Genomic DNA, 27,600 nt, shown 5'->3' with positions numbered 1-27,600 from the left:
AACACCTCAGCTCATTATAGTCATTGAGTGTGTTGCCACCCTTTTGTTAACCACAGCACGGGGTGTCCTGCAGCTTTTTGCAGAGAAACTGGGGCAATCCAGCAGATCGGATTTGTTTTTGCCAGTAACTTGAATCCCCAATTAAACTCACCAGTACTTAATCTTCAACTGTAGTTTTTAGACAGGCCTAAACTATGCACATTGTGAGCAAGAGTTACATTTTGATTATTTTTTAAATTCAGTTCACGAGATCAGGACATTTCTGACAAGCCAGCATTTATTGCCCATCCCTAATTGCTTTTGAGAAGGTGGTGGTGACAAGTGAGTGCCTTGCTAGGCCATTAAGGGCAGCTAAGGTCAGTCACATTGTTACATACAGGTCACATTTTGACCATGCTGCATAAGAACAGAAGGTTTCCATCCTTAAAGTTGTGTTTTTATGGCAATTTGATAGGTCACCATTACTGATGCCAGCTTTTTCCACATTTATTTAATTAACTGAATTCAAATTCACTAGCCGCCATGGAGGGATATGAATTCACTTTTCCAGAATATTAGCCTAACCCTCTAGATTACTACTCCAATATAACATGATCATGATGTTACCTAACTCTATAAAACTGAACCATAAAGTGAGATTGTAACTTCGAAATTACTCTCATCTATTGGTTTTCACGCTGTGAAGTCAAGATTTATTCTGTTTATCAGCAAGTTATTTTTGTCAGCATTGTGTTATGCCAGATATTGTAAATACTAACAAGTCCACACCCTGCTACCAAAAGGTGGTAACTGAGGGGTTACTGTCTGACTTTATTCTCCCTGGAAGCAAGGCCCTCCATTGGGAACGTATATCTGGATGCATTCTGTGCATGATTTGCTGATTGTTAGTTTTAAACATGCAGTATGCACCCAATTTTCCTATAAGGACTCCCACTGTACAAGGTTCCCTAATTGGAAGCACAAAGACAGAAAACTAAACCTACAGAGCAAATAGGCAGAGAGAAAAGTGATCCAGTCTCTTCTGATGCCTCAGCCATGTAAGACAGTGAAAGAATAAGCCAAAGAGACTATCAAGGTCCCAGGTTTGATGCTAGCGTTTGATTTCGACTAGGGAAGCAATATAAAAGCTTAGAACTGGCCCCAGCATCCCAAATTAGGGTGGGCAAACTAACCAGAATAGTAACAAGAATCCCTGTTGTTGATTGCTGTCCAACAATCCCTGTTGGATGTGTGCAAGTGTTGATAGGTATTGGCTGGCACAAACTGTCAAAGGTCACATAGGGATAATGCCCATTTGTGGAAGGTACCGGAAGGCGGCCAGCCGTGCCTTGAAGCCAAACCCAAAAAAGGTTCAAATCATAAATATGACAGAAAAAAGGAGGAAGAAAAGCAGAGCAGAGACAAAACACAAAACCAGCACATGTAAAGCAAACATGACATGACATGACATGACATGCAAAAACAATGATGCTTTCGGGTATTTAATTGTCTTTCAGAAAACACTGAAGGTAGCACTGTAACAGCTTAACAGCAAAAACATGTAGACTATACATGATTGCAAATATCGGTGACCTGATTTTCTTGCTTTCTGCTTGGAAATGAGATGCTACTCAACTGATCCATTTGTGGTTATTGATCACTTGCATTAGGTTTTCTAAATGTACACTGTGCTGCACATGATATTACAGTAATGGAAACAATAAGGGAAGACTTGATTAAAAATCAAAACACGCCAAGTCCCACATAATGCTTTCATAGCACAACTTGCTGGAATGCAGTTTATTCCACACAGATTTCTTTGTCACGCATCCAGATCAATGCCTGTACCTGTTATAGAGTAGAAATAGCCAGTTATCAAATATGTACTTTATTGTGCTCACTCTCGAGTAATAAAATATCTGACTCGTACTAAATTTAAAATGCATCAATATATTCTGTGCTGTACAGCCCAGTTTGTGAGATAAATATAAAAATGTCATAATGGTAGAGAAATATTATCGCAATTCAACAAGAACGAGTAACATTTGAAGAATTCTTGAAGCAAATATAACAAACATTTTGTGGCAGGATCTAGAGGGAACAAAAGTAACAATATAACTGATATGAATTCTTTAAAGGAAATGAAAGAGTCACCAACTTGCATCGCTTGAGCTCAAATTTTTTTAATCCTTTTATGGGATGTGGGCATCGCTGGTTAGGCCAGCGTTTATTGCCCATCTCTACTTGCCCTTGAAAAGATGGTGGTGAGCTGCCTTCTTGAACCACTGCAGTCCATGTGGTGTAGGTACACCCACACTGCTGTTAGGGAGGGAGTTCCAGGATTTTGACCCAGCAACAGGGAAGGAACGGCGATTGTTCCCAATTCAGGATGGTGAGTAGCTTGGAGGGGAATTTCCAGGTGGTGGTGTTCCCATGTATCTGCAGCCCTTGTCCTTCTAGATGGTAGAGGTCATGGGTTTGGAAGGTGCTGCCTAAGGAGGCTTGGTGAGTTCCTGTGTGCATCTTGTAGATGGTACACACTGCTGCAACTATGCATCAATGATAGAGGGAGTAAATGTTTGTGGATGTGGTGCCAATCAAGTCGGCTGCTTTGTCCTGGATGGTGTCAAGCTTCTTGAGTGTTGTTGGAGATGCATTCATCTAGGCAAGTGGACGGTATTCCATCACACTCCTGACTTGTGCCTTGTAGATGGTAGACCGGCATTGGGAAGTCAGGAGGTGAGTTACTCACAGCAGGATTCCTAGCCTCTGACCTGCTCTTGTAGTCACGATATTTTTATGACTAGTCCAGTTAAGTTTCTGGTCAATGGTAACACTCAGGATGTTGATGGTGGAGGATTCAGCAATGGTAATGCCATTGAATGTCATGGGGTGATAGTTAGATTCTCTCTTGTTGGAAATGGTCATTGTCTGGCACTTGTGCGGTATAAATGTTACTTGCCACTTGTCAACCCAAGATTGGATATTGTCCAGGTCTTGCTGCACATGGGCACGGACTGCTTCAGTATCTGAGCAGTCGTGAATGGTGTTGAACATTGTGCAATCATCAGTGAACATCCCCACTTCTGACCTTATGATGGAAGGAAGGTCATTGATAAAGCAGCTGAAGATGGTTGGGCCTAGGACACTAAACTGAGGAACTCCTGGAACTGAGATGATTGACCCCCAACAACCACAACCATCTTCCTTTGTGCCAGGAATGAATCTCAGAACAAGAAGGGGATGGGGACAATCCAATGCATTGAGGCCCAGGAGGAGAGCAATTTTTGGAGTGAGAGTTTGAGAGCGTAGTCACCAATGAGATGTAAGGAACAGGTTATGGAATACAAGGTAGCTATCTAAGGAGTGGGGCAAGGCAGCAAGAAAAGATTCAAGAAAGAAGCATCCAAAACAATTTATGCTTTGAAACAGATTTGAAGCTCTAGTTCCCTCTGGGGAAAATGAGCACTATGGCAGGACCATCAAATAAATATCTAAATGCAAATAGGAGATGGCTCAAAGAGAGGAGGTTGTGCTGGGGTTTGGGTGGGGGGTGGTGATGCAGTGGTGTGGAGTGATCAATGGCATGACTAGGAATTCATTAATAACAGGAGATTTCATAGTTAAAAGTGACTTGGTGCAGTCTACACCAACATCTTGTTGCCTCCCAGATGTTAGGATAAGGAACATGTCCCATAGGCTGGAAAAATTTGTGCAAGACAAGGTAGAGAAATCGGTTATCATGGTCCATTTGGAGCTAATGATGTAAATAAATAATGGCCTGTAGACCTCCAAAATGAATTCAGGAGATTAAAAAATAATCTTCGGAACAAGACTTCATGGGCAGAATTTTACGATGCGTAAAATGACGCACGGTGACATTGGGGAGAGCTCCCGACGTCACTGCACCTGATTTAAATTTTCAGGAAGGCAGGAGCGCAGCGAAATCAGCTGCGCGCCCACCGACCTGTCAATGGCCAATTGAGGCCATTGACAAGGTCAATTAAGTAATTAAAGGACCTGCCCGTCCAACCTTAAGATTGGCGGGCAGGCCAGGAGCCCCGGCAGGAACTAGAAAAAACATGAAACCTCATCCACGCGCGGGATGAGGTTTCATGTAGGCTTTAAAAAATTTTAATGAAGATTTTGTAAAAATTATGGACACGTCCCAACTCATGTGACATTGATAAGGCAGCACTTATCCCCAGGGAGATGAGTGTGCCCTTTTGTGCGCATGCGCGAAAGAGCGCACTCTCGATTTTGGGATTCCCCCCGCCTGCACAGAGAGTGCATAGCACTTCTGTGCAGACGTCAAGCTGGGCGGGTCTTAATTGGCCCACCCACGTAAAATGGCGGCGCGCCTCCGATTGCTTCCCCAGCAAAGTGCTAGAATAGGGAAGGAAGATTAAGTAATTAAATGAGTCGCCTGGTAGTATAGAACTTGAGATATGCCAAAAAAAGAGACATCAGCACAGATGCAAGAAGACCAAATTTCAAGGGGAATAACAATTTATACTACATGAGAAAAGGGTGCTGATTGGTTGGCAAGTGGATTCTGATTGGTCACAGCATTGTCATGGAGAATGTACCAGGGAACAGTTATCCCCCAAGCTTTTGTTTAAATTCAAAAAGGGCAAGTCGACTCTGCTTGGTCAAGGTGTTCCATGGGGAATGCACCAGGGAACAGTTGTTCCCCATGCTTTTGTTTAATTGGCAAAGGCACAATGCCTGGACATGTTCTTTCTGCTTGCAGAGAACAGGGCCCTATATTTGAATATATGTAGCTTCTAGTAAGTGTAGGTAAGCCACATTGCGAGCCCAACACATAGGGCGGAACTTTCCGCTTCCGTTGGTTGCAGGTGTATTTGGCAATATGAGCGGACAATATGGTGAGAAGGCCAAAAATCAGTTTTACGCCATCATGAAACCAGTTTTAGATCCTCCGCTCCACCCGTCAATGGCAGGCTGCACTTCCCACTGCCACAGGTAAGGAAACAAATACTTTAGCATCTTATTATAAGCTCTGCTCGCTGGAATCATCCCCCCCAAGCTATCAGTATCCTGGGGGTTACAATTGACCAGAAACTGAACTGGACTAGCCATATAAATACTGTGGCTACAAGGGCAGATCAGAGGCTAGGAATCCTGCTATGAGTAACTCACCCCCTGACTCCCCAAAGCCTGTCCACAATATACAAAGCTCAAGTCAGGAGTGTGATGGAATACTCTCCATTTGTCTGGATGACTGCAACTCCAACAACACTCAAGAAGTTTGACACCATCCAGGACAAAGCAGCCCACTTGACTGACACCCCTTCCACAAACATTGACTCCCCCCACCACCAACGCACAGTAGCAGCGGTATCTACCATCTACAAGATGCACTGCAGAAACTCACCAAGGCTGCTTAGGCAGCACCTTCCAAATGCATGATCACTACCATCTAAAAGGACAAGGGCAGCAAATACATGGGAACATCGCCACCTGGAAGTTCCCCTCAAGGCCACTCACTATCCTGACTTGGAAATATATTGCCTTCACTGTCGCTGGGTCAAAACCCTGGAACTCCCTCTCTAACAGCACTGTGGGTGTACCTGCACAACATGGACTGCAGTGATTCAAGAAGGCAGCTCACTACCACCTTCTCAAGGGTAATTAGGAATAGGCAATAAATGCTGGCCTAGCCAGCGACTCCCACATCCCATAAATGAATGAAAAAAATGCTGGATCATCCAGGCATGTCAGCATGATTGTGCGGCTAACATGTTTCACAACTGAACATAAGCGACGTGCACCTGATGAGCTGCGCTTCGCTCGGGACTTCGAGGTTTGTTTGCCTATCCTGCTTCAGGCAGCACTCGCTGTCATCAGCGCCAGACTTCACAGGCAGCATCACAACACTTTTTGGGGGGCTCACAGGCAGGTTTCTACCTACCAGACCAGCCACAACGCAGGGTGGCTGTTCAACGGCTGCAGGGCTATGGCTTGCTTGGCGAAAGGGGGCAAGTGGGCTGAAGCAAGGGAAGAAGCTGCAGGGTGAGGGCTGTACTGGGGAAGCAGGGTATCCCAGGGAGTCTGTGGGGGCACATATTGATCTGTGCAAGAGGCCTCAAGATGGTGAGGGTGGAGGAGGCAGTCTCCAAGGAGATGAAGCCAGATGGAGATGTGAGGTTGTGTGTGAGAGAGTGAGTGGTGATGTCTCTTGAGCTGGCAGTGAGTGAGATGCCAGTGAATGTGTGATGGCCTTGTAAGTGTGTGAGTTTAAAGTGATGAGATGGTTGCCTTACCCTGGCGGCATAGATGAGATCATTCATCCTCTTTCTTCACTGCATGGCTAACCCCTTCCGTGCAGCATTGGCACTGACTCACCACTGCCACCGCATGCTAAGCTGGAGTGGTGCGATTGCTGGACCTCCTGCTGCCAGAGCAGGGGTGAAGGACATCACGGTGGGCCTCCAAAAGGCATTCCAGTGATGGGTCACTGAACTCATCTTGGGTTTCAGGACCATGTCTTCACTGGAGCAGGTCTGGGCAGCAAGCATTGAAAACAGTATGTGCGGCTGCAGTTTATATAGGCACCTGGAGTGATGAAACGGTGAGATAAAGGCGTGGTGGGCAATTCAGAGGCCACCTGTCACCAAGATGGTGTATTTCCTGTGGCTGCATAATTAATTAGGTGGGAAGGGTATGCTACAGTGTGAATACCCGCCACTGCAGCCGGCAGGTATTGCACTTAGTGCAATTCTAGGGCGATCCACCCATAATCTTAAATTGATCGTTAGTATAATTTTCAGTACTTTCTGGATTGTTGAGTAAGTGCTATCCCATCACTGAATCACATCTAATGTTGAAAACTATGTTCTGAGTTTTGCAAGCATGGGCTGGTTGAGTACAGTCAGTACTCTGCCTATTGCGAACAGCCGAAGGGACCAATCAGGATCAGTTAATAGGAAAGAGAGAAATAGATCAGCATAATATTCATGCTGAAAGCAGTTTAGAAAAAGGATGGAATGGGCGGTTTTGTTTTAAATGTGGGAAACCGAAGTATAAGGGGTAGTTCAGACCAAAAAAATGGGAAAAATAGTAGTGCAAAATAAAGCAAAAACAAGTTAAAGTGCATGGAATGCAATTTACAGAATGTGAGAAATAAGCTTGGTGAACTTTAAGCAAATATTTTACAGGGAGATCTACACTTCATTGCATTAACAGAAACCCCTAGTTGCAAACTGGACAAGAATGGAAAATAAACAAATTAATATATAACTCATTTAGAAATATTGGTAAAGAGTCAGGTGGCAATACTGATAAAAGAGTGGAAACATCCAGTACATAATATTGACGAAAAGAGTCAATATGGTTGGAGCTTAAAGAGAAAAAAGGTTTTATTACATTAGTATGGGTCTATTACAAACTTCCCAATTAAGGGAAGAAAATAAAAGAGGAAGATTGCAGTTAGATTAGACAGTTGAGTAGGAATAAGAAAATTATTGCTCTGGAAGATTTTAATTATCAATTTATTGTTTGGAACAGAAAAGGTGTAAACAGACCAAAGGGACTGGAATTCCTAAGATGTAAACAGGACTTCTTCCTCAAGCATTATGGTAGGAGTCCTACAATGGCAGCGGCATTACTAGATGTGGTTATGAATGATGACACAGATCAGGTAAATGAACTAAATTTGAGTGAACACCTTGGGTGCAGTACTAGTATAGTATGATTTAAGAACCACTAGAAAGAGAAAATTATAGTACAAAACCAGAATACCAGATTGGATCAGGACAGTTTTAGAAAAATGAAGAGCAAGCTGGCGAGAGGTGGAAGAAGACAATTACACAAAGTTTTGCATTGCAACAGTGGATATTGTAAAAGATTAAATTACAGCGTTCAGAATAATTATATTCTATTAAAACAGAAGAAAACTAATGTAGTCTTAGGATACCATGGATAAACAACGAGATTGGAAATCTATTCAAATAGGATACGATAATAAGAAAAAACGAAAAGAGAATATGAGAAATAGGAAAATAGGTTAAAAGAGGATAAAGTTAAGATTCTGTGTTGGAAAAATATTTATAAAACATCAAAAGGAACATTAAAGTATTTCAACAGTGTATCAGTGAAAGAGAATTTTTAAAAGCATGGTGGATCCCTGAGAGGACAGGGTTATCAATTGATGATCACAAGTTATGGAAGTGCAGGAGCAGAGGGAGCTGGGTGTATATGTGCATAAGTCATTGAATGTGGCACAACACGTTGAGTGTATGACTATTAAAGTATACAGTCTTTATTAATATGTACATAGATCCCAAGAGCAAGGAGATTATGCTAAACCTGTATAAGACACTAGTTCAGCCTCAGCTGGAGTACTGTGTCCAGTACTGGGCACCACAGTTTAGGAAAGGTTTGAAGGCATTGGAGAGAATGCAAAAGAAACAATTCACAAGAATGGTTCCAGCTATGAGGAACTTTGCTTATGAAGATAGATTGAAGAAGTTGGGACTGTTGTCCATGGAGAAGAGAAGGAGATATGATAGAGGTATTCAAAACCATGAGGGATCTACACAGAGTAGATAGAGAGAAACTATACCCACTCATGAAAGGATGGAGAATGAAAGGACACAGATTTAAAGTAATTGGCAAAAGAAGCAAAAGCCACATGAGGAAAACCTTTTTCACGCTGCAAGTAGTTGGAGTCTGGAATGCCTCAGTATGTGGTAGAGGCAGGTTCAATCGAGGCATTCAGAAGGGAATTAGACAGTTATCTGAAAAGGAAGAATGTGCAGGGTTATGGGGAGAAGGCAGGAGAATGGCACTTGGTGAATTGTTCATTTAGAGAACCAGTGCAGACACTAAATGGCTTCCTTCTGCACTGTAACAGTTCTCTGATTCTGTGAGGTATCAGTCTTTTCCAAGAGAAGAATATCTGCAGAAAATTCCAATGAAGTCATTGACAGCAAGAGAAGTGATTATGATGGAAGAAAGGAAATTCTTAGCTAAGTGTGTCTAGGCATCCTTGTTCACTGGAATGAAATAAGACAACCAATATACTCCGTCGGGTTAGGCCAAAAGAAGACAAAGACCAAGGACTGACGGATACATCTGAGGATCCTGAGGAAGATGAGGGAGAACATTGCTGAGCCCATAAAATTTATACATCAAGACTGTATTGTGTGTGCGTGCTTGCTGGAGGGCTGGAGGCTGGCAATGTCATATCTATTGTTAAAAAGAGATAGTGTGGTAATGACAGGCCAGATAATTTATCATCTTTGGTGGGGATAATTCTAGAATCTTCAATGAAAATGAAGTTATGACGTATGATTCCACAGGAGCTGACTAACATCATCAGTTCCATCTAATGGACTTTGCTCATGTGTAGGCCATCCAGGCAGAATGGTCAGCAGCGTAATCAATCCTAGAATAACAGAACACCCAAGCCCAGTCCTCTTCGTCCAATAACCGCAGATGTGCATTAGCCAGCAATTAGCAGGTGGAAAAACATAGAAATTTCCCTCATCTAAACCAGGGGCAATTATGTCAGTTGTAGCACCCTAAAGCTGCCCTTTTGAAGTTTAGAAATGAAGTACAGATCAAGGATCTAATCAGGACTTCCTGGTCTGTTTACCTCAGCACCACATTTCACAGTATATTTACCCACTGAGGCATCTTGACAACCCTGGTCAACAGTGCTTCATTTATAAAGATAGGTTTACAAATTTTTGAGATGTTTCTCATACCTGATGTAACATGAACTCAAGTGGGTCATCGGGTCTTTCATATACCAGATTTTCAGTCATCCTCTGTAAAATAAAACATATTTAAAATCCTTTGGCATTTGTTTATAATGTTTAAATTTGAAATTCAGTCTGACATGCAAATCATGAGTACTGTCACTTGAGTTATTTGGATATTTACAAATTTATTATAATTGCATTTTACAAGTGTTAATTAATAAAATGCGTTTATCTTCTAAAAGATAGCGTAATAGGTGAGCTAATCAATTGCACATATGTATAAACTGTACAGTGAAATCCATTGTGGTCTAAACCCTTCATATAATTACTTATCCATCCCTTTACCTTCTCATTTAGCCGACTGAAATTGTTTTTTTCACTTGCTGTGATATTTTACTTTTGGTTTAAATCGAATGTACATTTTTTCCAGAATGTTTTTGTTATACTACAGTTATTGTATTTGTTCTTTGTAGCCCATAGACTCCATATTAATGTGCTATTCTGATTTGAAAGCATGGAAATCTACTTTGTTCCTGACCTCTGCCAATGCTGCTTTCAGCTTGCAATCATCAACATTAGTTTCTCTTCAGGCAAACACATCTTATACATTACTATACATAGAACAACCTGTGTTTTCCATACTTGCACAGCCCAGTCATTCTTTTCGACCCATTTACACGAAGAAACTTGAAACCTTAGCTAGTATCTCTGGCCGTAGTGTGAGATGACAAGTATCTCCACTTACAAGGTTGCCAGCAACTCATAATTATTTAGCAATTTGTGATTTTATGCAACTTTTCCACCAGTGTAGATTTTTATCATCTACTGTGACTATAACATACTTCCTATCAAGATTGCACAAATGAGGAAGTATGCTGTCCAAATCCAGGCATATATTTAGTTTTTGAGTTCCAATGAGAATATTTCACAAGAAACTTCAGACACATTTGTTCATTGTTAGAATGATCCTAAGTTAAAATGATCCTAAGGATCAAAAGGAGCTAATTGGAGGTCTGGGAGGTGTGCAGGGGTTGGGGGTGTGTGGTTTGTGGGGTGATCAGTGTGCAATAAAGTGTCCTTCTGGGACCATCAGGTTCAGTACAAACAGCTGCATTTTTAATGAAAATGAACAACCTCACCTAGTTCACAGTGAACCTGGATACACAGCACAAAACTCCCAGACACCGAATTGGCATTCAGAGAGCTATAAGATTTAACTCTTATGGAAAATAAATCACATCAGTCAGAAAGGAACACTTGTGATGTAGGTTTTAAGGAACATTGAACTTTAAATTCCATTGATAACAATTTGGCTACACTATTACATTGATTACAAGATTTTATCTCCGGGTCTGATGTCCAGCAGAGGCAAAGGCAGTAAAGGTCTCGGTAAAGGGGGTGCTAAATGGCACTGGAAAGTCCTCCGAGATAATATCCAGGGAATCACTAAACCCGCCATTCGCCACCTCGCTCGTAGTGGGGGTGTTAAACGCATCTCCGGCCTCATTTACAAGGAAACTTGCGGGGTTCTCAAGGTTTTCTTGGAAAATATCATTATATTTTGTGATCCCAGTGCACTGGGCAATTTTCAAGGGCCCCTCATTTATTCAGTGCTAATGCATTCCCAACAGGATTTTCACTCTGTGCTCTGAGCAAAGTTATTACAGGAAGCAAGGTTTCCTGGATAAGAGACCGTGTAGAAGTAACTCCTTAAAGCAGCCCTTGCATAGCTCAGTGAAATCAGACATTTTCTGCAGTGTCTTAGCTCTAAGATGAAGGCTGAAGTCTGCTGATGTCCAGAAGACCAGTTGGTGAAAGACATTACTGAAGCCAATCTTTACTTAGGCTAACATTAATTAGCAGGGTGAAACATTTGAAACACACACCTCCTAACTCAACTACACCCCAGTGTCACTCAGTGTCTCTTTATATCTGCTCAAGTGAACCCCTCCCCCCTGAATTAATGCCCTCCACCTGCATATAATTAGACACAAATGATAGACTATTAACATGGATTGGGTCATGTATCTCAGCAGTACAGCAGTAAAGCTGAAAGCAAACAAAAAGGAACAAACTGAACCAAAGAAACAAGCACGAGGGGAATACAAAGGAACTAGAAACAGTCCAAGAGTGAGGATTAATCTACCCAAAACACTAGGACAGTTATGGTTTTGGGTAGCTGTGCCCCCACACGACTCAGGATTGTATCGGCTAGCCTCATGTCTTGACTCCAAATTGCATCCCCAACGTTCCTTAATATCAATGTGTTACAATCCCCGCTGAGGTTACCCCAGGACAAGCCTGATCCCAGAGTGGAACGCAGCTTGATAAATCCTAACTTTTATTTGTTTGTTTACGTGGAGAGTAGCTACTGAACAGAGTCACAGGAGTCAGCTGATGAACTTTTTACAAAACAATAAAACATTTATTTAACATGAAAAGATTAATTATATTACAATACTCCTTCACCCACAACTAAACCTTTACAGATTAGTAAGGATAACACAAGTCACAAAAGCTATCTTATACTTTAATGAACACAGTAGGTACCCAGTCCATGTAAACCTCTGGCACCTGGTGGTCAGACACACCACACTCTGATATCAAGTGACAGATGCCACCTCAACCAGATGCTATAGATCTCTCTTCAACTCCCCCCAAGACTCTTGTCACACCGTGAGCCAATCAGCCTCACTGAATTCTATCCTTCACACGAGAGTTTCCAATCTCCACTCTACAAGACCTCACCTTGGAATCTTCTCCCAAACCAATGCTTTCTCACAGACGCCTTCCACATGGGTTCGCCTCCAGGGTTTCAAAATCTCCTTCTGATGTTCTTCTTCCCTGGGTCACCACATTCATTCAAGCTGTCTTCCATGCTGTCTCTCTCTTGTCAACTCAGCCTTAACAGTGTACCACTGCTTCACATGCCCATAGCAAAGAATTACAGACCTTCAGTTGTCTCTTTAAACCTTTTCACTACTTGCAAGCTGTTCTCACCTTAAATCTGTTTTCTGTAGCTTTTGTCTCTTTAAATCTGAAGCTTGGAGCCTTTCTCTCTGCCCCTCACTCTTAACTTCATTTAACAGGACCTTTTCCCAGGTTCCTGTCCTCCCTTTGACTATAAGGTCTCCTTTGGACTTTCCCCTCTTCCACTCTCCTGGATTTTTGGGGTTTTTCTTCACTTGGGACCCTTTTGTTCTTTTGGGAAATCTGCAGTTCCCTCTCCCAGTGTCCAGTCTTTCTGGGGTCCTGGCTTCAACTGAACTTAAAATTGCTATTTCTTTAGTTCTGTGTGTATGTCTGTGGGATGAACCTGCAAGACAACAGCACTATTCTTTCTACTCTTGTGTGTTTAATTTTACTTTATAGGGGTCATAAACTTCTCATTAGAAATGCAAGCAGCCTTTTAAAATGAAACTAAAACTCCACTTGACCTTTCTTGACACACAGATACAGAAATACAAATTAAACTTAAACTTTAAAGCTAAAACTCATTCCTAACCCCCACAAATAGAAATAAAACTTACTTAAACCATTTCTATTTCCTAACACCTTCCCTTTGGAGAAAAGAAAGCTTCACACAGTAAAGGTTTCTTTACAATGGGCTTCCATCCTACTCACACGAATCTAACATCATAAACCTCTAACAAAAGCTTATTACATACTATACAAATAAACTTTCCATTTCGTTTCATAATTAGACATGTTATATCGCACAATTGCAAAATCGTACTTAAACAAAATCAATAAGTGTAATAAGATTAGCAGGATTTGCACATCATTGTATTATCATACCTCAACCCTTACATTTCTTTTCCCTCTTATTTAACTCAGCAAAGGATGTTTCATTTAAATCTACAGTCCAATTGTCCTTTTCGTTCACTGTAGGCGTAATTCCATCCTCAAGCTCATTTTCCGAACCCAGGCATGGTAAATTCACATTTCCATTTGGCGAAATCAAAATGGCATTTTTGTACATTAACATCTCATTTCTTCTCTGGTCACAATCTCTTTTTGCCATTTCAAGGATGTTATTGAGATGCTTTTTATGTTCATACAAAAGTGTTTCATACTCCTGCCTGGTTTGATCTTTAAATTTTCATGATATTGTTATTTCTCCAGGTCCCGTTTCAAACAGGCCTTTTCTACTTCTTTTTGAGCAGTCTCAATTATATTCTCCCTGTGGAGTTTCATAGTTCATTCCATACCTTCAATTCTTTTACATAGTCCATGAACTATATCATTCCACTGCTTTCCAGGTTTTGAATGGTCTTTTTCAAACCGTCCACTTGGATTCCAACTGCCATCTTTTGTATATTAGTGCTGGCAAGCACTTGTAACTCAGTGTCTCTGGCCATTGACTTTTCCAGACCATTTTCTGTTTTTAGTCCTTTTTGTGGCAATTCTTGATTTCCAATTCTGCATGCACATTAGCTGTTTTCATATTGTCCATTACTGAGGTTGGTACATCAGTTATTTTACTTGGGTCAGTTCTTTGTTCAACTGGACCACAATTCAGCAAAGAGTTTTTATTCACAGGAACAGCTTTAGAACTATGACACTCCATATCACACACCTTCTCTTTCCTGTCATCCAGTTTGCTTCGAAGTTCGAGAATCTCATTGCTCTTTTCCCGACAAAGTGCTAACAGTTTGTTAGTTTTGGTTCTTAATTCTGCATTCAATCAATTACGCTGATTTACCAACAAGTCCTTTTCTTGTTCAAGGCATTTTCCCTGATATTTCATAGCAACTATTGATGCTTGAAGTTCATCAAGTTTTAACTGAAGTTTGACCTTTGTTAGAATTGCTTCTACAACTTTATCATTTAGGCATTTCAAGTCCTCAGTCAAGTGTTCTACTTTCTGGTGGCTGATTCTCAATTGCTTTCACCAATTCTCTTCTTTCATTAGCAAACTCCTCTTTTACACATGAATGTTAGTTTAGTTTTCTATATTAATCAGATTTTCCTTCAATTGTTTGTTATCTGCAATAAGTGTTTCATTTTTGGCCACAATAGTTTCCTGAAGTTTGTTAAGATCAACATGATCAACCACCTGCTACAATACAGTCGTTGCCACATTACTGTCTCCACTAGCCAAGTCATTACCCAGAATAAAATCCACCCCTTCAATCAGTGATTTAGGAATAATTCTCACCGTAACAATTCTATTTACAAAGCGACTTTGTAAGTTAACTTTACACAAAGGAATAAGTTTATGAATTCCATTAATATCCCTTATTAATACTTTTTCCTTCATAAAACTATCTGGAACACAAATTGATCATCAGCCACCATCAATGATTGATCTGCCCCTGTATCCCTCAAAATTTTAATCTGTTTACTTATTTTGTTGGAGGAGTAAGGGGACATAAAACATCCAAACCCTCTAATAGCCTGACCTCCTTCACCAGTAATCAAAGAAGAATTTTATGGACTATCCTGAATCATATTCCCCTTCCTGTATGTTCTGAGGGAACACGTTTCACCTGTACTACTGCTACAGTTTTAATAACCATTTCCTTTTCTGATACAACCTTTCCTGGGGATTCCTTAAGCATTCCTACTACTGCAATACCATTTAATTTCCAGCAATCTGCCCTAACATGCCCCATCTTGTTACAATGAAAACACTTAGGCTTTCGAATGTCACTTCCACCCTCATCACCTTCCTTTCTGGTTTGAGGATAAATTTCCTGAGAATTCCCAACTGTGCCTTCTCTTCCTTAACTAATTGCCTTCCTTTCACCTTCCCATCTTCTATCCTTCTCAGGCTTATGGTGATGATGGGAAAAAAGGTTTAGATTTATGGACCAGTTCATAATCGTCAGCCATCCCTGCTGCCTGTCTAGCTGTTTTAACTTTTTGGTCTTCAACATGGGTTCTAACTACAAGAGGAAGTGAATTTTTAAATTCTTCCAAGAGAATTATTTCCCTAAGAGCTTCATATGTTGTCTCTACCTTAATGTCCTTACCTAATGGACAAGGTACTTTGCTTTACCCTTTCAATATAGGTCTGCCTAGGCTGCTTCCTTATATTCCGAAATCTCTGCCTGTATGCCTCAAGGACTAACTCATTTGCGCTCAGAATAGCCTTTTATACTGCATCATAATCCACCGATACCACTTCTGAAAGTGAAGCATAAGCCTCATGAGCTCTTACCAACCAACTTAGACAGTAAAAGTAATGTCAAGATTTCTTTTTGCCCCTTCATTTTCCTAGCTACATTTTCAAATGAAATAAAGAATGCTTCTACACCCCATTCCTCAAACATCGGAAGAGCTTGTACAAGTGGGGGCACCAGCCACCAGCATTTTAAGCTGGAATTCTCTGTCTCTCTCTTTTTCTTCTTACTCCTTTTCTAAGCTCACAATTTCTAACTCCCTTTCCTGTTTCCTATCTCTCTCCTGCCTTTCTGCCTGTTTCCTTTGGAATGCCCTTTCTCTTTCCTTTTCTTTTTCATTTGAAACTGAATTTGAGCCCATTCCAATGACCCACCCCTTGGAGAACTTGGTCTCTCGGGTATTCCTTCCAACTTTAAATGCTGTGCCATACCTTCAATTGTGTCTGATTTCATTACCCTTGCAGGTAGTCCTAATTGTAACTTATCTGTCAATTCCATCAGCTTACTCTTGGTTAATTTCTCTAACCCAGTCAGAGTTATATTTTCCATCTACAAAAGAATCTTAACAACCTCCAACGCCATCTCAAATTCCAATCTGTATAATACCTCACAGCAACTCCAATTCCTATGTCCAGGAGCTCTTTACCTCCAATAACTTGTTTAAAGGATTCACAAATCCCACCATTGTCAAGGATTTCAAGTCCCAGGCCAATTATTATTCCACGTCCAATCACCCACTGTTCATGTTTCAAATCCTGCAAGAGCCCCCACTTGTTACAATCCCAACTGAGGTTACCCATGGACAAGCCTGATCCCAGAGTGGAACCCAGCTTGACAGATCCTAACTTTTATTTGTTTGTTTAATTACATGGAGAGTAGCTACTGAACAGAGTCACAGGAGTCAGCTGATGAACTTTTTACAAAATAATAAAACATTTGTTCAACAAGAAAAGATGAAGCATATTACAATACTTCTTCACCCACAACTAAACTTTTACAGCTATATACAGATTTGTAAAGATAACACAAGTCACAAAAGCTATCTTATACTTTAATGTATACAGTAAGTACCCAGTCCATGTAAAGCTATGTCACCTTGTGGTCAGACACACCACACTCTGATCTCAAGTGACAGATGCCACCCCAACCAGATGCAATGGATCTCTCCTCAGCTCCCCCCAGATGCTTGTCACACCGTGAGCCAACCAGTCTCACTGAATTCCATCCTTCACACGAGGGTTTCCAATCTCCACTCTACAAGACCTGGCCTTGGAATCTTCTCCCAAACCAATGCTTTCTCTTAGGTAACTTCCACAAGTGTTCAGCTCCAGCGTTTCAAAATCTCCTTCTGATGTTCCTCTTCCCTGGGTGCATTCAAGCTGTCTTTCATGCACTCTCTCTCACCACCTCAGCCTTAACAGTACACCACTTCACATGCCCATTGCAAATAATTACAGACCTTCAGTTGTCTCTTTGAACCTTCTTGCTTCTTGCAAGCTGTTCTCACTTTAAACTGCTTTCTTCAGCTTTTGTCTCTTTAAATCTGAAGCTTGGAGCCTTTCTCTCTGCCCCTCACTCTTAACTTCACTTATCAGGGCCTTTTTCCAGGTTCCTGTTCTTCCTTTCACTACAAGGTCTCCTTTGGACTTTCCCCTCTTCCACTCTCCTGGATTTTGGGGGGTTTTCTTCGCTCGGAATCTTTTTGTTCTTTTGGGAAATCTGCAGTTCCCTCTCCCAGTGTCCAGTCTCTTTGGGGTCCTGGCTTCAACTTCCAACACTTGAGAGAAAGCAACTGAACTTAAAACTGCTGTTTCTTTAGTTCTGTGTGTATATCTGCGGGAGGAACCTGCCTATCTGGCCCCCCTGTTGCTAGGCAACAGCATTATTCTTTCTACTCTTGTGTGTTTACTTTTACTTTATAAGGGTCGTAGCTTCTCATTAGAAATGCAAGCAACCTTTTGAAATGAAACTAAAACTCCATTTGACCTTTACAGAAATACAAATCTTAAATGTTAACACTAAAACTCATTCTAAACACCCACAAATACAAATATAATTTACTTAAACTACCTCTATTTCCTAACACAATCTCACAAGAGCACCCAACATGCCCCAAATGAATGCACTAATGGAGTTCATGTAACAGAAGGGGGAAATCCTCTGCATGTCTTCCCCAAACCATTGGAAAACCCAGGACACATTGAGCCTAACCCTGGTGTTCTCCTCCCTCTGTGTTCATGAGAAGAATTTAAGCCCCATTGTTGGAGCCGACTAGACAGAGCTTTCCTGTACCTTTCATTCTGCTGTGTACAATCTGATGCTAACCAAAAGTTGAAAAGAGTTACATTTCCAGGCACTGATATATTTAACTTTGATGAGCGCAAAAATTACATAAGTAGATCTGGCGTTGAGTCAAGTATTTCATACCATTCCCAATACTCTAAATAGTTCCTTACCCCTGACATTCAGAAAACATTCCAGCTTGTTGTTATTGTTATGATTCATAAATACTCAGTCTGATAGATGAAGGCAAAACAGAATTTTAAATTACTCTGAAATGAGTTGTGAAAAAAATTCAATGTGACTTAACTCAAATGTAGTTGCTTCAGAAACATATGTAATTGTGTGTGGGCAGTGATGTTGAAATTTTTGCTTTTTAGTTCAATGTAATTTGTAACTTTGTGATGTGCATCCATCCATTAGATTGATTGCTGGAAATGAAGGGTCATCCTCCATTCGGAGAGATTAAGTGGAACGTGCCCATATTTTCTCGTATTTAGATGAATCAGAGGTGATCTAATTGAAATATAAAATTCTTAGAGCATTTGACAGGGTAGATGTTGAGAGTTTCCCCAAATGGAGAATCTAGAACTAAGAGTTATAGTCTCAGAATAAGGGGTTGGCCATTTGGGAATGCTACGAAGAGAAATTTCTTCACTCGGGGGTTGGGAATCTTTGGAATTCTCTGATCCAGAGGGTTGTGTTTTTGCATACCAAAGAATTTAAGGGATATGGAGAAAGGTTGGGAAAATAGAGTTGATGATAAAATTCAGCCTGATCTTACTGAATGAGAAGATTTGATGGCCCGAATGGCCTATACTTAATCCAATTTCTTATGTTCTTATTCAAGTGGTATCCTAGACAATAAGAAGTCTAAGTACAGAAATTGGAATAATGGATGGCCCTGCTCGATACATGTAAGGGGCACAATTGACAACATTATACAGGAAAGTGCTTTCACTTGTGCTGAGGAACAAGTAAAAACTAATTCTGTTAGAATTGAATTTCTCGGGTGAACAAAGATTGCTTCCCTACTCAAGAATGCAGCATTAAAATTAAGACTGGATTTGAAAGCCATGAATATTATATCTTACAAAGCCAAGTTGTCTTGAACTCTAATGAGTGTTGAATATTCCTCATCCTTCAGGCATCTTTGGCGACCATGGACTTCCATTGGATTGGTCCAAGATTATGCTTAGCAAAGTACTGCAGTGGTTTGCTGTTGCTTTCTGTAGTATGGCTGACCAGAAATCTCTCCTGCTCTTACTGCCTGCCATCAGGCATATTGGAAGGATTTACAGGCTGATAATCAACCTGTTTGGGCATGTTATGCATGCACCTTCTATGGCCATTACGTCCTGAAGTTGGACTTGAAGCTGGAACTTCTGTCCCAGAGGTAAGGACACTCCCACTGCGCCACAAGCCTCCTATGTTTCTAGGATTAAGTAGTATAATTCAGTACTTTGTGTATATATGGTAGACTCAATTAACACATGCTCCTCCCCTGCCTCCTCTACACCAGTACACTGTATTGGGTGGAACATCCATTATCCAAGCTATCATTGCCAAGTAATTAAGAACAGCAATATAAAGAATTAAGGAGCAAATTATTTAAGAGTGTTTCATGATTAGTTTTTAAAGAGGCAGGGCCATCCTAAAATAGGGGAACATTTCAAGAGTATTCAATGCTGTAGCCATTATAGAATCCAATATAAGTTATCCAAACACATTTTTAAACAGATTCAACGTTATCACCAAGCCATGATTTATCTTCACAAATTGATTCCACAGAATTTCCATCTTGCAAGATTGTGTAAAACAATGATTCAAAAGAATGATTACATATAAGGCAGACTGAGTAACTTTAATTACCTTAAGCAGTTCCTTACCTTTGACATTCAAAAACATTCTAGATTGTTTTTATTGTTATAACCCATGAATACTCAAACTCATAGATGAAGGCAAAACAAGATTTTAAACTACTCTGAAATGAATTGTGAAAAAAAAAATCAAGATTACTTAATTCTTGTCTGAAATCACAATATTATAAAGCCATTGCATCTGATCTATGGGCAGCTTAGTGTGGGCTCTTTCTTTTATAAGGTCATTGGCAAAAGAAGCAAAGGCGACATGAGGAAACGGTTGTTTTTTGCACAGCAAGTTGTCATCTGGAATGCGCTGTCTGAAAGGGTGGTGGAAGCAGGTTAAATAGTAACTGCCAAAAAAAAGAATTGGATAAACACTTGAAGGTACAAAAATTACAGGAGTATGGGGAAAGAATAGGGACTGGGGTTAATTGGATAGTTCTCACAAAAGGCTAGCACGGGCACAATAGGCCAAATGGTCTCTTTCTGTGCAGTATCATTCTATGATTCTAATTCCCTTTTGATTTTCTTCCTTCTTCTTCTGAAAGTAGTCATTTTTTCTGGGGTAGGATTCATAGTGCCCTCCAAGACCTCCCCCAAGTGGCTATTCCATGTGTGAAACTGAACAGTGAGTTGAGCCAAATCATATCCTGACCTTATGACCAGCAGGAATCAGACACTGATACTAGTTGGAAGAGTCCTATTGCATGCTGAGAATAGCCAATTTAACAAAGGACAACTAACCTTTCTGCAGCAAAACACATTCTTGGTGGATTCCAAGACTTCTATGTTCCTGTAAAGGAGTATGAGCAATGGGACAGAGCAGGGGGGTAACAATGGAAACTGAAGTAAACCTTTTCTAATTCACACACAGCCACTCTTCCCTAAGAAGGGCTATGCAATATTAAACAGATATCACCAAAGAAAAATCCTTTCCTGCACTAAACTTAAACTCTAGATAATGAGGCAGACCAGTAGTAAGCCATAGACTTTGAACAGCACACCAACCTGAAACATCTGTAGAATGTTGTGTCTCTCCATGTACAGCACAGATCGAGTATATGGATCCTCAAAACAGGTTGAAAATTTGTCTTCAGAACTTGAAGACCCCCGGGCCACCTTAGCTGCACCTGTAGTTTGACTTGTGCCAATTGAAGGCTGAATTGCAGGCTCAATTGCAGGTTCAACTGGAGTTTCACTTTCAATTAACAGCTCAGTTATAGATTCAGCCATAGCCTCAGCTTCTGATTCAGTTGCGGGCTGCACTTCCCTCTCTGCTTCAACCTCTGCTTCTGCTTCAGTTTGAGCCTCCATGTCTGGTTCAGCTGTCGCCTCCGCATCTGGTTCAGCTGTCGCCTCCGTTTCTGGTTCAGCTGCAGCCGCCGCAAATGGTTCAGCTGTCGCCTCCGCATCTGGTTCAGCTGCAGCCGCCGCACCTGGTTCAGCTGCACCCTCCGCATCTGGTTCAGCTGCAGCCTCAGTATCTGGTTCAGCTGCTGCTTCCACTTCTGCTGCAGCTGCAGCCTCCGCCTCTGGTTCTGCTGCAGCCTCGGCCTCTGGTTCTGTTGCACCCTCCGCCTCTGGTTCCGCTGCAGCCTCCGCCTCCGGTTCTGCTGCAGCCTCGGCCTCTGGTTCTGTTGCACCCTTCGCCTCTGGTTCCGCTGCACCCTCCGCCTCTGGTTCCGCTGCAGCCTCGGCCTCTGGTTCTGCTGCAGCCTCGGCCTCTGGTTCTGCTGCAGATTCGGCCTCTGGTTCTGCTGCAGCCTCGGCCTCTGGTTCTGCTGCAGCCTCGGCCTCTGGTTCTGCTGCAGCCTCGGCCTCTGGTTCTGCTGGAGCCTCCACCTCTGGTTCTGCTGGAGATTCGGCCTCTGGTTCTGCTGCAGCCTCCACCTCTGGTTCTGCTGGAGCCTCCATCTCTGGTTCTGCTGGAGCTTCGGCCTCTGGTTCTGCTGGAGCTTCGGCCTCTGGTTCTGCTGGAGCCTCGGCCTCTGGTTCTGCTGGATCCTGCACATCTAGTTCAGCTGTCTCCTCTGCTGCTGGTTCAGTCGTAGGTTCTACTGCAGACTCTTCAGTTTCCTTTTCCGTCGGATTGAGATCGTCATTCTTTTTGATTGAAAAAAAAGTAGAACAGTTTATTGTTAATAAATACATAATGATGCAAGAAACTGACAATATATCGACTTGATTTGTTTGAATTTCCGTTATATGCTGAACATGCCAAGCTTATTGATAGTACCTGATACATTCTGCTCATGGTAAGGGCCAACACACTGTTGATGGAATGGTAGTTCGTTCAAAAAGCAAACATATTATGAAATTACAAAATCAAGATACGGGAAATCTAAAATAAAAACAGAAAATGCTCAGCAGGTCAGACAATATCTGTGGAGAGAAACAGAATTAACTTTTCAGGTCTGTTCACTCTATTTCTCTCTCCACAGATGCTGCCTGACGTGCTGAGTATTTCCAGTATTTTCTGCTGTGAGATTTAGTTAAAGGTATTGCTTTAGCCCTTGCAGTGACTTAAACATTTACAATTCAACTTTTACTGCAGTATAATGACAGTTCATTTGGGATGATGCTACATAAAATGGAAAGGAGCAGCATCCAATATAAAACTCAGGCCGATGATGGGATAATGTATAATGCACATGTGGAAATACGTGCACTTTTAGCATAAGTACATAAGCGAAGGTGCTGTCAGTGATAATCTGCCTTCAAGTTCCCCCTTTCACCTCAGGCTTCTTGTGGATCTTCTGTCAATGGGTACATGACCATGTCTCTTTAGATGGTGAAGTTATGCAAGAAGCCACAGACTGCATTCATTGAAGATTTTTTTGCAGGGATATATTGCAACAATCACCTGTTCTGTCAAGGCATCAGAATGCTTTTTTTCAATATCTCAGCAACCTGGTACAAAACAATCTCGATGGAGGTCTGTTCCTCATTATACACTGGAGACTATTGGAGAAGATTCAAAGCTGTGGAATTAGAGGAAGCTTTAACAATTGGTTAAAAACTAATTAGAAGTAATAAACAAAGCAGGAGTTATGGGCAGTTGAAAGTGGATAGTGGTGTGCCACATGGTTTGTTCTAGGACCACTGTGTACTTCAATGGTTTAGACAGGAGATTGGTGTACAAATTCACAGAGGATACTAAAATAGGAGGCATTGTAAATAATTCTGAAGACCAAAGAAACTACAAGGTGATACTGATGAGATGTTGGAATGGGCAAATGAGTGAGAGGCAGATGAAGTTCAATGTCAAGGCATGTGCACTTTGGTGGGTCCTCATGAGTGGTTGGGTAAAGCAAGATGCAACCTGGCTGCCTAATATCTATTAGGTCTACCTGTTCAGATATCAGTGATGTGGACAAAAAGGGTGACAGAATGAAAGGTAATCATGATGGACCACAAGGCACTGAGAAGCAAGTGGTTACCCATGGCGGGATATAGTACAGGTAGAAAGAATAGATAAGCCTTGATTGTGGTAGAATCTATAATCAGGGGTGATGAGGCAAATGGTGGAATTTTGATATTTCTTTTTGTTGATGTGATCAAGAGTCCCTGCTTTCCAGCTGCCAGGTTTCGGAACATGACAGAGCGAATACAAGAGGACAGAGATCAGAATAGGTTTGAGATTCTGTAAAGAGATTTGAAGAAATTAAGTTCTAGATCATGGAGAAAAATGTCCAGGTTAGTAATCTCTGGATTATTCCCTGTGCTTTGAGCTGAGCATAACAGGGAGAAAAAGATTGGGTTTGCAGTGAGTGGTTGAAAGGATTGTGCAAAAGGGAGGATTCAAATTACTGGGATGACTTTTGGGGCCATTGAAGACTGTACAGATGGGATGACCTTCAACTAAACTGGGAAGGTGTTTATAACTTTTCAAAAAGGGTGAATAAGATAGCGTGGAAAGATTTCAACTAGTTTGAGGAAGGAAGGGTAACTTCATACAATAAGTTAAAAAAAGCTGACACCTTGCTCAGTACTGAGTGAATGCTGCACTGTTGGAGATGCCAACATTCAAAGATGTTAAACTAAGGTCCCATCTTCTCTCTTAGATGCATATAAAACATTCCATGGAACCTTTTAAAGAAAGTAGGTGAGTTATCCAGTGTCCTGGTCAGCATTTATCTCACTACCAACACCACCAAAAACAGATTATCTGTTTTATATCATTACTTTTTGGGGATTTTACTGTGTGCAAATTGCCTACCAATTTCCTGCCAATAAAATAATACTTAATTGGATGTGAAGCATTTTGAGACATTATAAGGTAATGAAAGATACTGCATAGTTCAAGTTCTTGCTCCTAACATCTCAGCACTTATAACAATGTAGCACCTGTGAAGTATTGCACAACAGTGTCAGCTCAGTTTGCGCACTCAAGTCCCAGAGTGTCACCACTTGAACCAAGTTGAAAGTTTATTGGAGCTCATGTATTCTGCCCTAAGATAATTTCTTTCCTGATGAAATAAAAACAGAAAATGTTAGAAACACTTGACCTCTCATTAACTTGAAACATTAATTCGGTTTAACATCTCACAGATGCCACCTGACCTACCAAGTGCTTTTAACATTTTTTTTGTTTTGTTTTTAATTCAGATTTCCAGCATCCACAGTAGATTGCTGTTTTCTTTTCTTAGGCTTGTGTGGAAGATAAATATTGATGTATATCAGTTGGGCCGAGTGGCCTGTTTCTGTGCTGTAAGTTCTATGTTTTCCTTCATGATGAAGATTTATTTGGATACCATTTGGAAACCTTTTGAGCATTATCATACAAAACAGTCATGTTATTCTACATATAATGAAAGGTATGAAAAGTCCCTACCTTCATTGCTTTTATTTTAAGACCACAAAAGAAACTTGTCATAAACATGCATTTAGCCACAGATAATCTTACACTAGTGGACAATAGGATTAAATAAAATTGATTCAGACTATTTCCTTTAATTGGAAATAGGCTTTGTGGGTATGTTTGCACATCTGTATTTCTAGAAGGGAACATAACACATGCAGTCTTGCACATGTAAATCATACACCTTAGAGCCTTTTTAGCACAGATGTGTGTTTTATGGAAAAATAGACAGGGAATGGCAAAATGCACCAATCAGACATAATTTGAAAGGAAACAAAGGTTAAAGTTTTGGGATGGAGGGATACTTAAGCCTGAAGTTATTAATCTGTCTGATCACATATTCGTGCCATCGCTAAGACTGCCCATTTCCTTCTCCATAACATCGCCCAACTTCACCCATCTCAGTTCATCTGCTGCTGAAACCCTCATTCATGCCTTTGTCCAGACTTGATTATTCCAATACATTCCTTGCTAGTCTCCCACATTCTACCCTCTGTAAGCTTGAAGTCATCGAAAACTCTGCAGTATGTGTCTTAACTCGAACCAAATCTCATTCACCTATCACCCCTGTGCTTGCAGGCCTACAGTGGCTCACAATCAAGCAACGTCTTGATTTTAAAACTCTCATCCTTGTTTTCAAATCCCCTCATGGCCTCGCCCCTCCACAGCTCTGTAATCTCCTCCATATCACAACATTCATTCCCAGATATTTGAGCTCCTCTAATTCTGGCCTCTTGAGCATCTCCGATTTTAATCACTCCACCATTTGTGGCTGAGCCTTCAGTTGCCACAATCTTAAACTCTGGAATTCCCTTCCCACACCTCTTCGCCTTGCTACCTCACTTCCCTTCTTTCAGACACTCCTTAAAACTTAGCTTTTTGTGATCTGGGCTGACATCTCCTTATGTGGCTCAATGTCATATTTTGTTTTATAATGCTCCTGTGACATACCTTGGCGTGTTGTATTATCTTAAAGGTGCAATATAAATATGAATTGTTGTTATTTTGGTGTCATTCACCTTCAGATATTGACTGACCATTTCCAGCATTTTCTCTATTCTTTTTGTAGTGCATTGCTGCAGCTTTTGTATTTTGACACAGTTATCCAAGGAACCAAGTCTTCAGTGTTTCATTTAATGGGACGCTGTCCTCGGTACTGGAACAGGAAGAAACTTTAGCGCTGGGTGGGCTGCAACCGAACTGGGATGGAATGAAGGTTCTAATGGAAATTAAATATAGGGCTGTAAGTAAGACTTTAAACAGTGAGATAGAAGGAGGGATTTGGTAGAAATAACAGTAGCATCAAGACAAAAGAAATAAGAGACACAAGTAAAAGGTCAGACTAATAAAATGAATAAGGGTATCAGGAATCAAGGAATAATGGATCAGGAATTAGATAAAGTTATAAAACATAGCTGTAAATTAACTTAAAAATAAAGTGAGAAGAACGATTAATAAAAATAATTGTTCCCATTGGTGGAAGGATCGAGAACCAGAGGGCACAGATTTAAGGTAATTGGCAAAAGAAGCGATGGCGCCATGAGGAAAAACTTTTCATGCAGCAAATGTACTGCCTGAGAGTGTGGGGAGGCAGACTCAATCGAATAATCGGATTATTACCTGAAAGGGAAGAATGTGTAGGGCTACAAGGAGAAGGTGGGGGAGCGGCGCTAGGTGAATTGCTCCTTCAGAGAGCCAGCACGGAGACGAGGGGCCGAATGGTGCTGCAGCCATGCAATGTTAGATGAGCACATGAAGTAAATGAAGCAGGAGGAGAACAGAATGAAATATAAGCCTCTTTGAACCGAATGGCCGGTTTCTGTGCGGCATATTCGGTGTTATCAGCAATCACTCAGCAAGTATAAGCTCTGATTCCAAACTGCCAACCTGGGATCTCTGGCATGTCCACAACTAAATGGTGAAAAGTTAACAGTAAATGCCACACTCCCCATCCCATTCCCCAAGGGGGTTACTGTTGTTTTCTCACCAACACCATGTTTCAGAAATGCAGGACCTCATTTCAAGCCTTTGTCGTTGCCATTGCTGGACAATTATTTCGTTCTCCAGCCACTCAGTGCCCAGTGCAGGAAGAGCCAGGCTCATTGTAAAACACATCGGGAACAGACGGGAGAATCCCAGGGGGATGCGATTACCTCACTCATGGTTGCACCGATGGACTTCGACACTGTCTTCCACAAACCCCAAGCCAGGGACAATTAAAGTAAGTTATTTCCAAATCGGAAGCCCGACAGCTTTGCCCTCCCTCCCTCCCTCCCTCCCACTACCCGTCCCTCCCTCCTACTGTCGTTCACTAGAGATGTGTCCAGTTACCGAGGAAACTGATTACATAACATACAGAGCCGGTCGCCGTGGTAACAGTGTTCTCACCCCCGCGGCTCAGGATTGGATGGCGCGGTCCAGGGGGAGGAGTCAATTGTAGCAGGACCACAAATCCAGGGAAGTGACATGAGGGGTGGGAATAAAACTGAACTACATGGAATGTCACTGGCACTAGGACTGCGAATAAACACCACAACTTGGAATGATACAGACTGTGTCTGTGAATAACACTAATACTGGGAACACTACAGACTGTGTCTGTGAATAACACTAGGATTGGGAATACCACAGACTGTGTCTGCGAATAACACTAGGATTGGGAACACTACAGACTGTGTCTGCAAATAACACTAATACTGGGAACAATACAGATTGGGTCTGCTGTCATGAAAGTATAATAATTTTCAGAATATTTT

General features: G+C 41.3%; 1 protein-coding gene across 3 annotated transcripts; it reads right to left on the bottom strand.

The window, feature by feature from the left end:
• Nucleotides 1-1,471: 1,471 nt before the first annotated feature.
• Nucleotides 1,472-27,089, bottom strand: tex55 (testis expressed 55). Of its 3 annotated transcripts, XM_078560523.1 has the most exons (5): nucleotides 26,998-27,089; nucleotides 21,420-22,086; nucleotides 20,992-21,323; nucleotides 9,714-9,776; nucleotides 1,472-1,827 (listed from the first exon to the last, which is right to left on the bottom strand). In XM_078560523.1, the coding sequence occupies exons 1-5, from the start codon at nucleotides 27,004-27,006 to the stop codon at nucleotides 1,780-1,782; spliced, it is 1,119 nt and encodes a 372-aa protein (XP_078416649.1). In that variant the 5' UTR covers nucleotides 27,007-27,089; the 3' UTR covers nucleotides 1,472-1,779. The 3 variants fall into 3 exon arrangements, with proteins under 3 accessions (XP_078416649.1, XP_078416647.1, XP_078416648.1); XM_078560521.1 differs by having other exon boundaries at nucleotides 20,992-22,086; XM_078560522.1 differs by having other exon boundaries at nucleotides 20,992-22,086; nucleotides 26,832-27,071.
• Nucleotides 27,090-27,600: the final 511 nt, after the last annotated feature.

Source organism: Cetorhinus maximus, chromosome 16 (assembly GCF_964194155.1).
Source record: "Cetorhinus maximus chromosome 16, sCetMax3.hap1.1, whole genome shotgun sequence".
Classification (NCBI taxonomy): Eukaryota; Metazoa; Chordata; class Chondrichthyes; order Lamniformes; family Cetorhinidae; genus Cetorhinus; species Cetorhinus maximus.
This window is presented reverse-complemented; position numbering and strand designations above follow the sequence as displayed.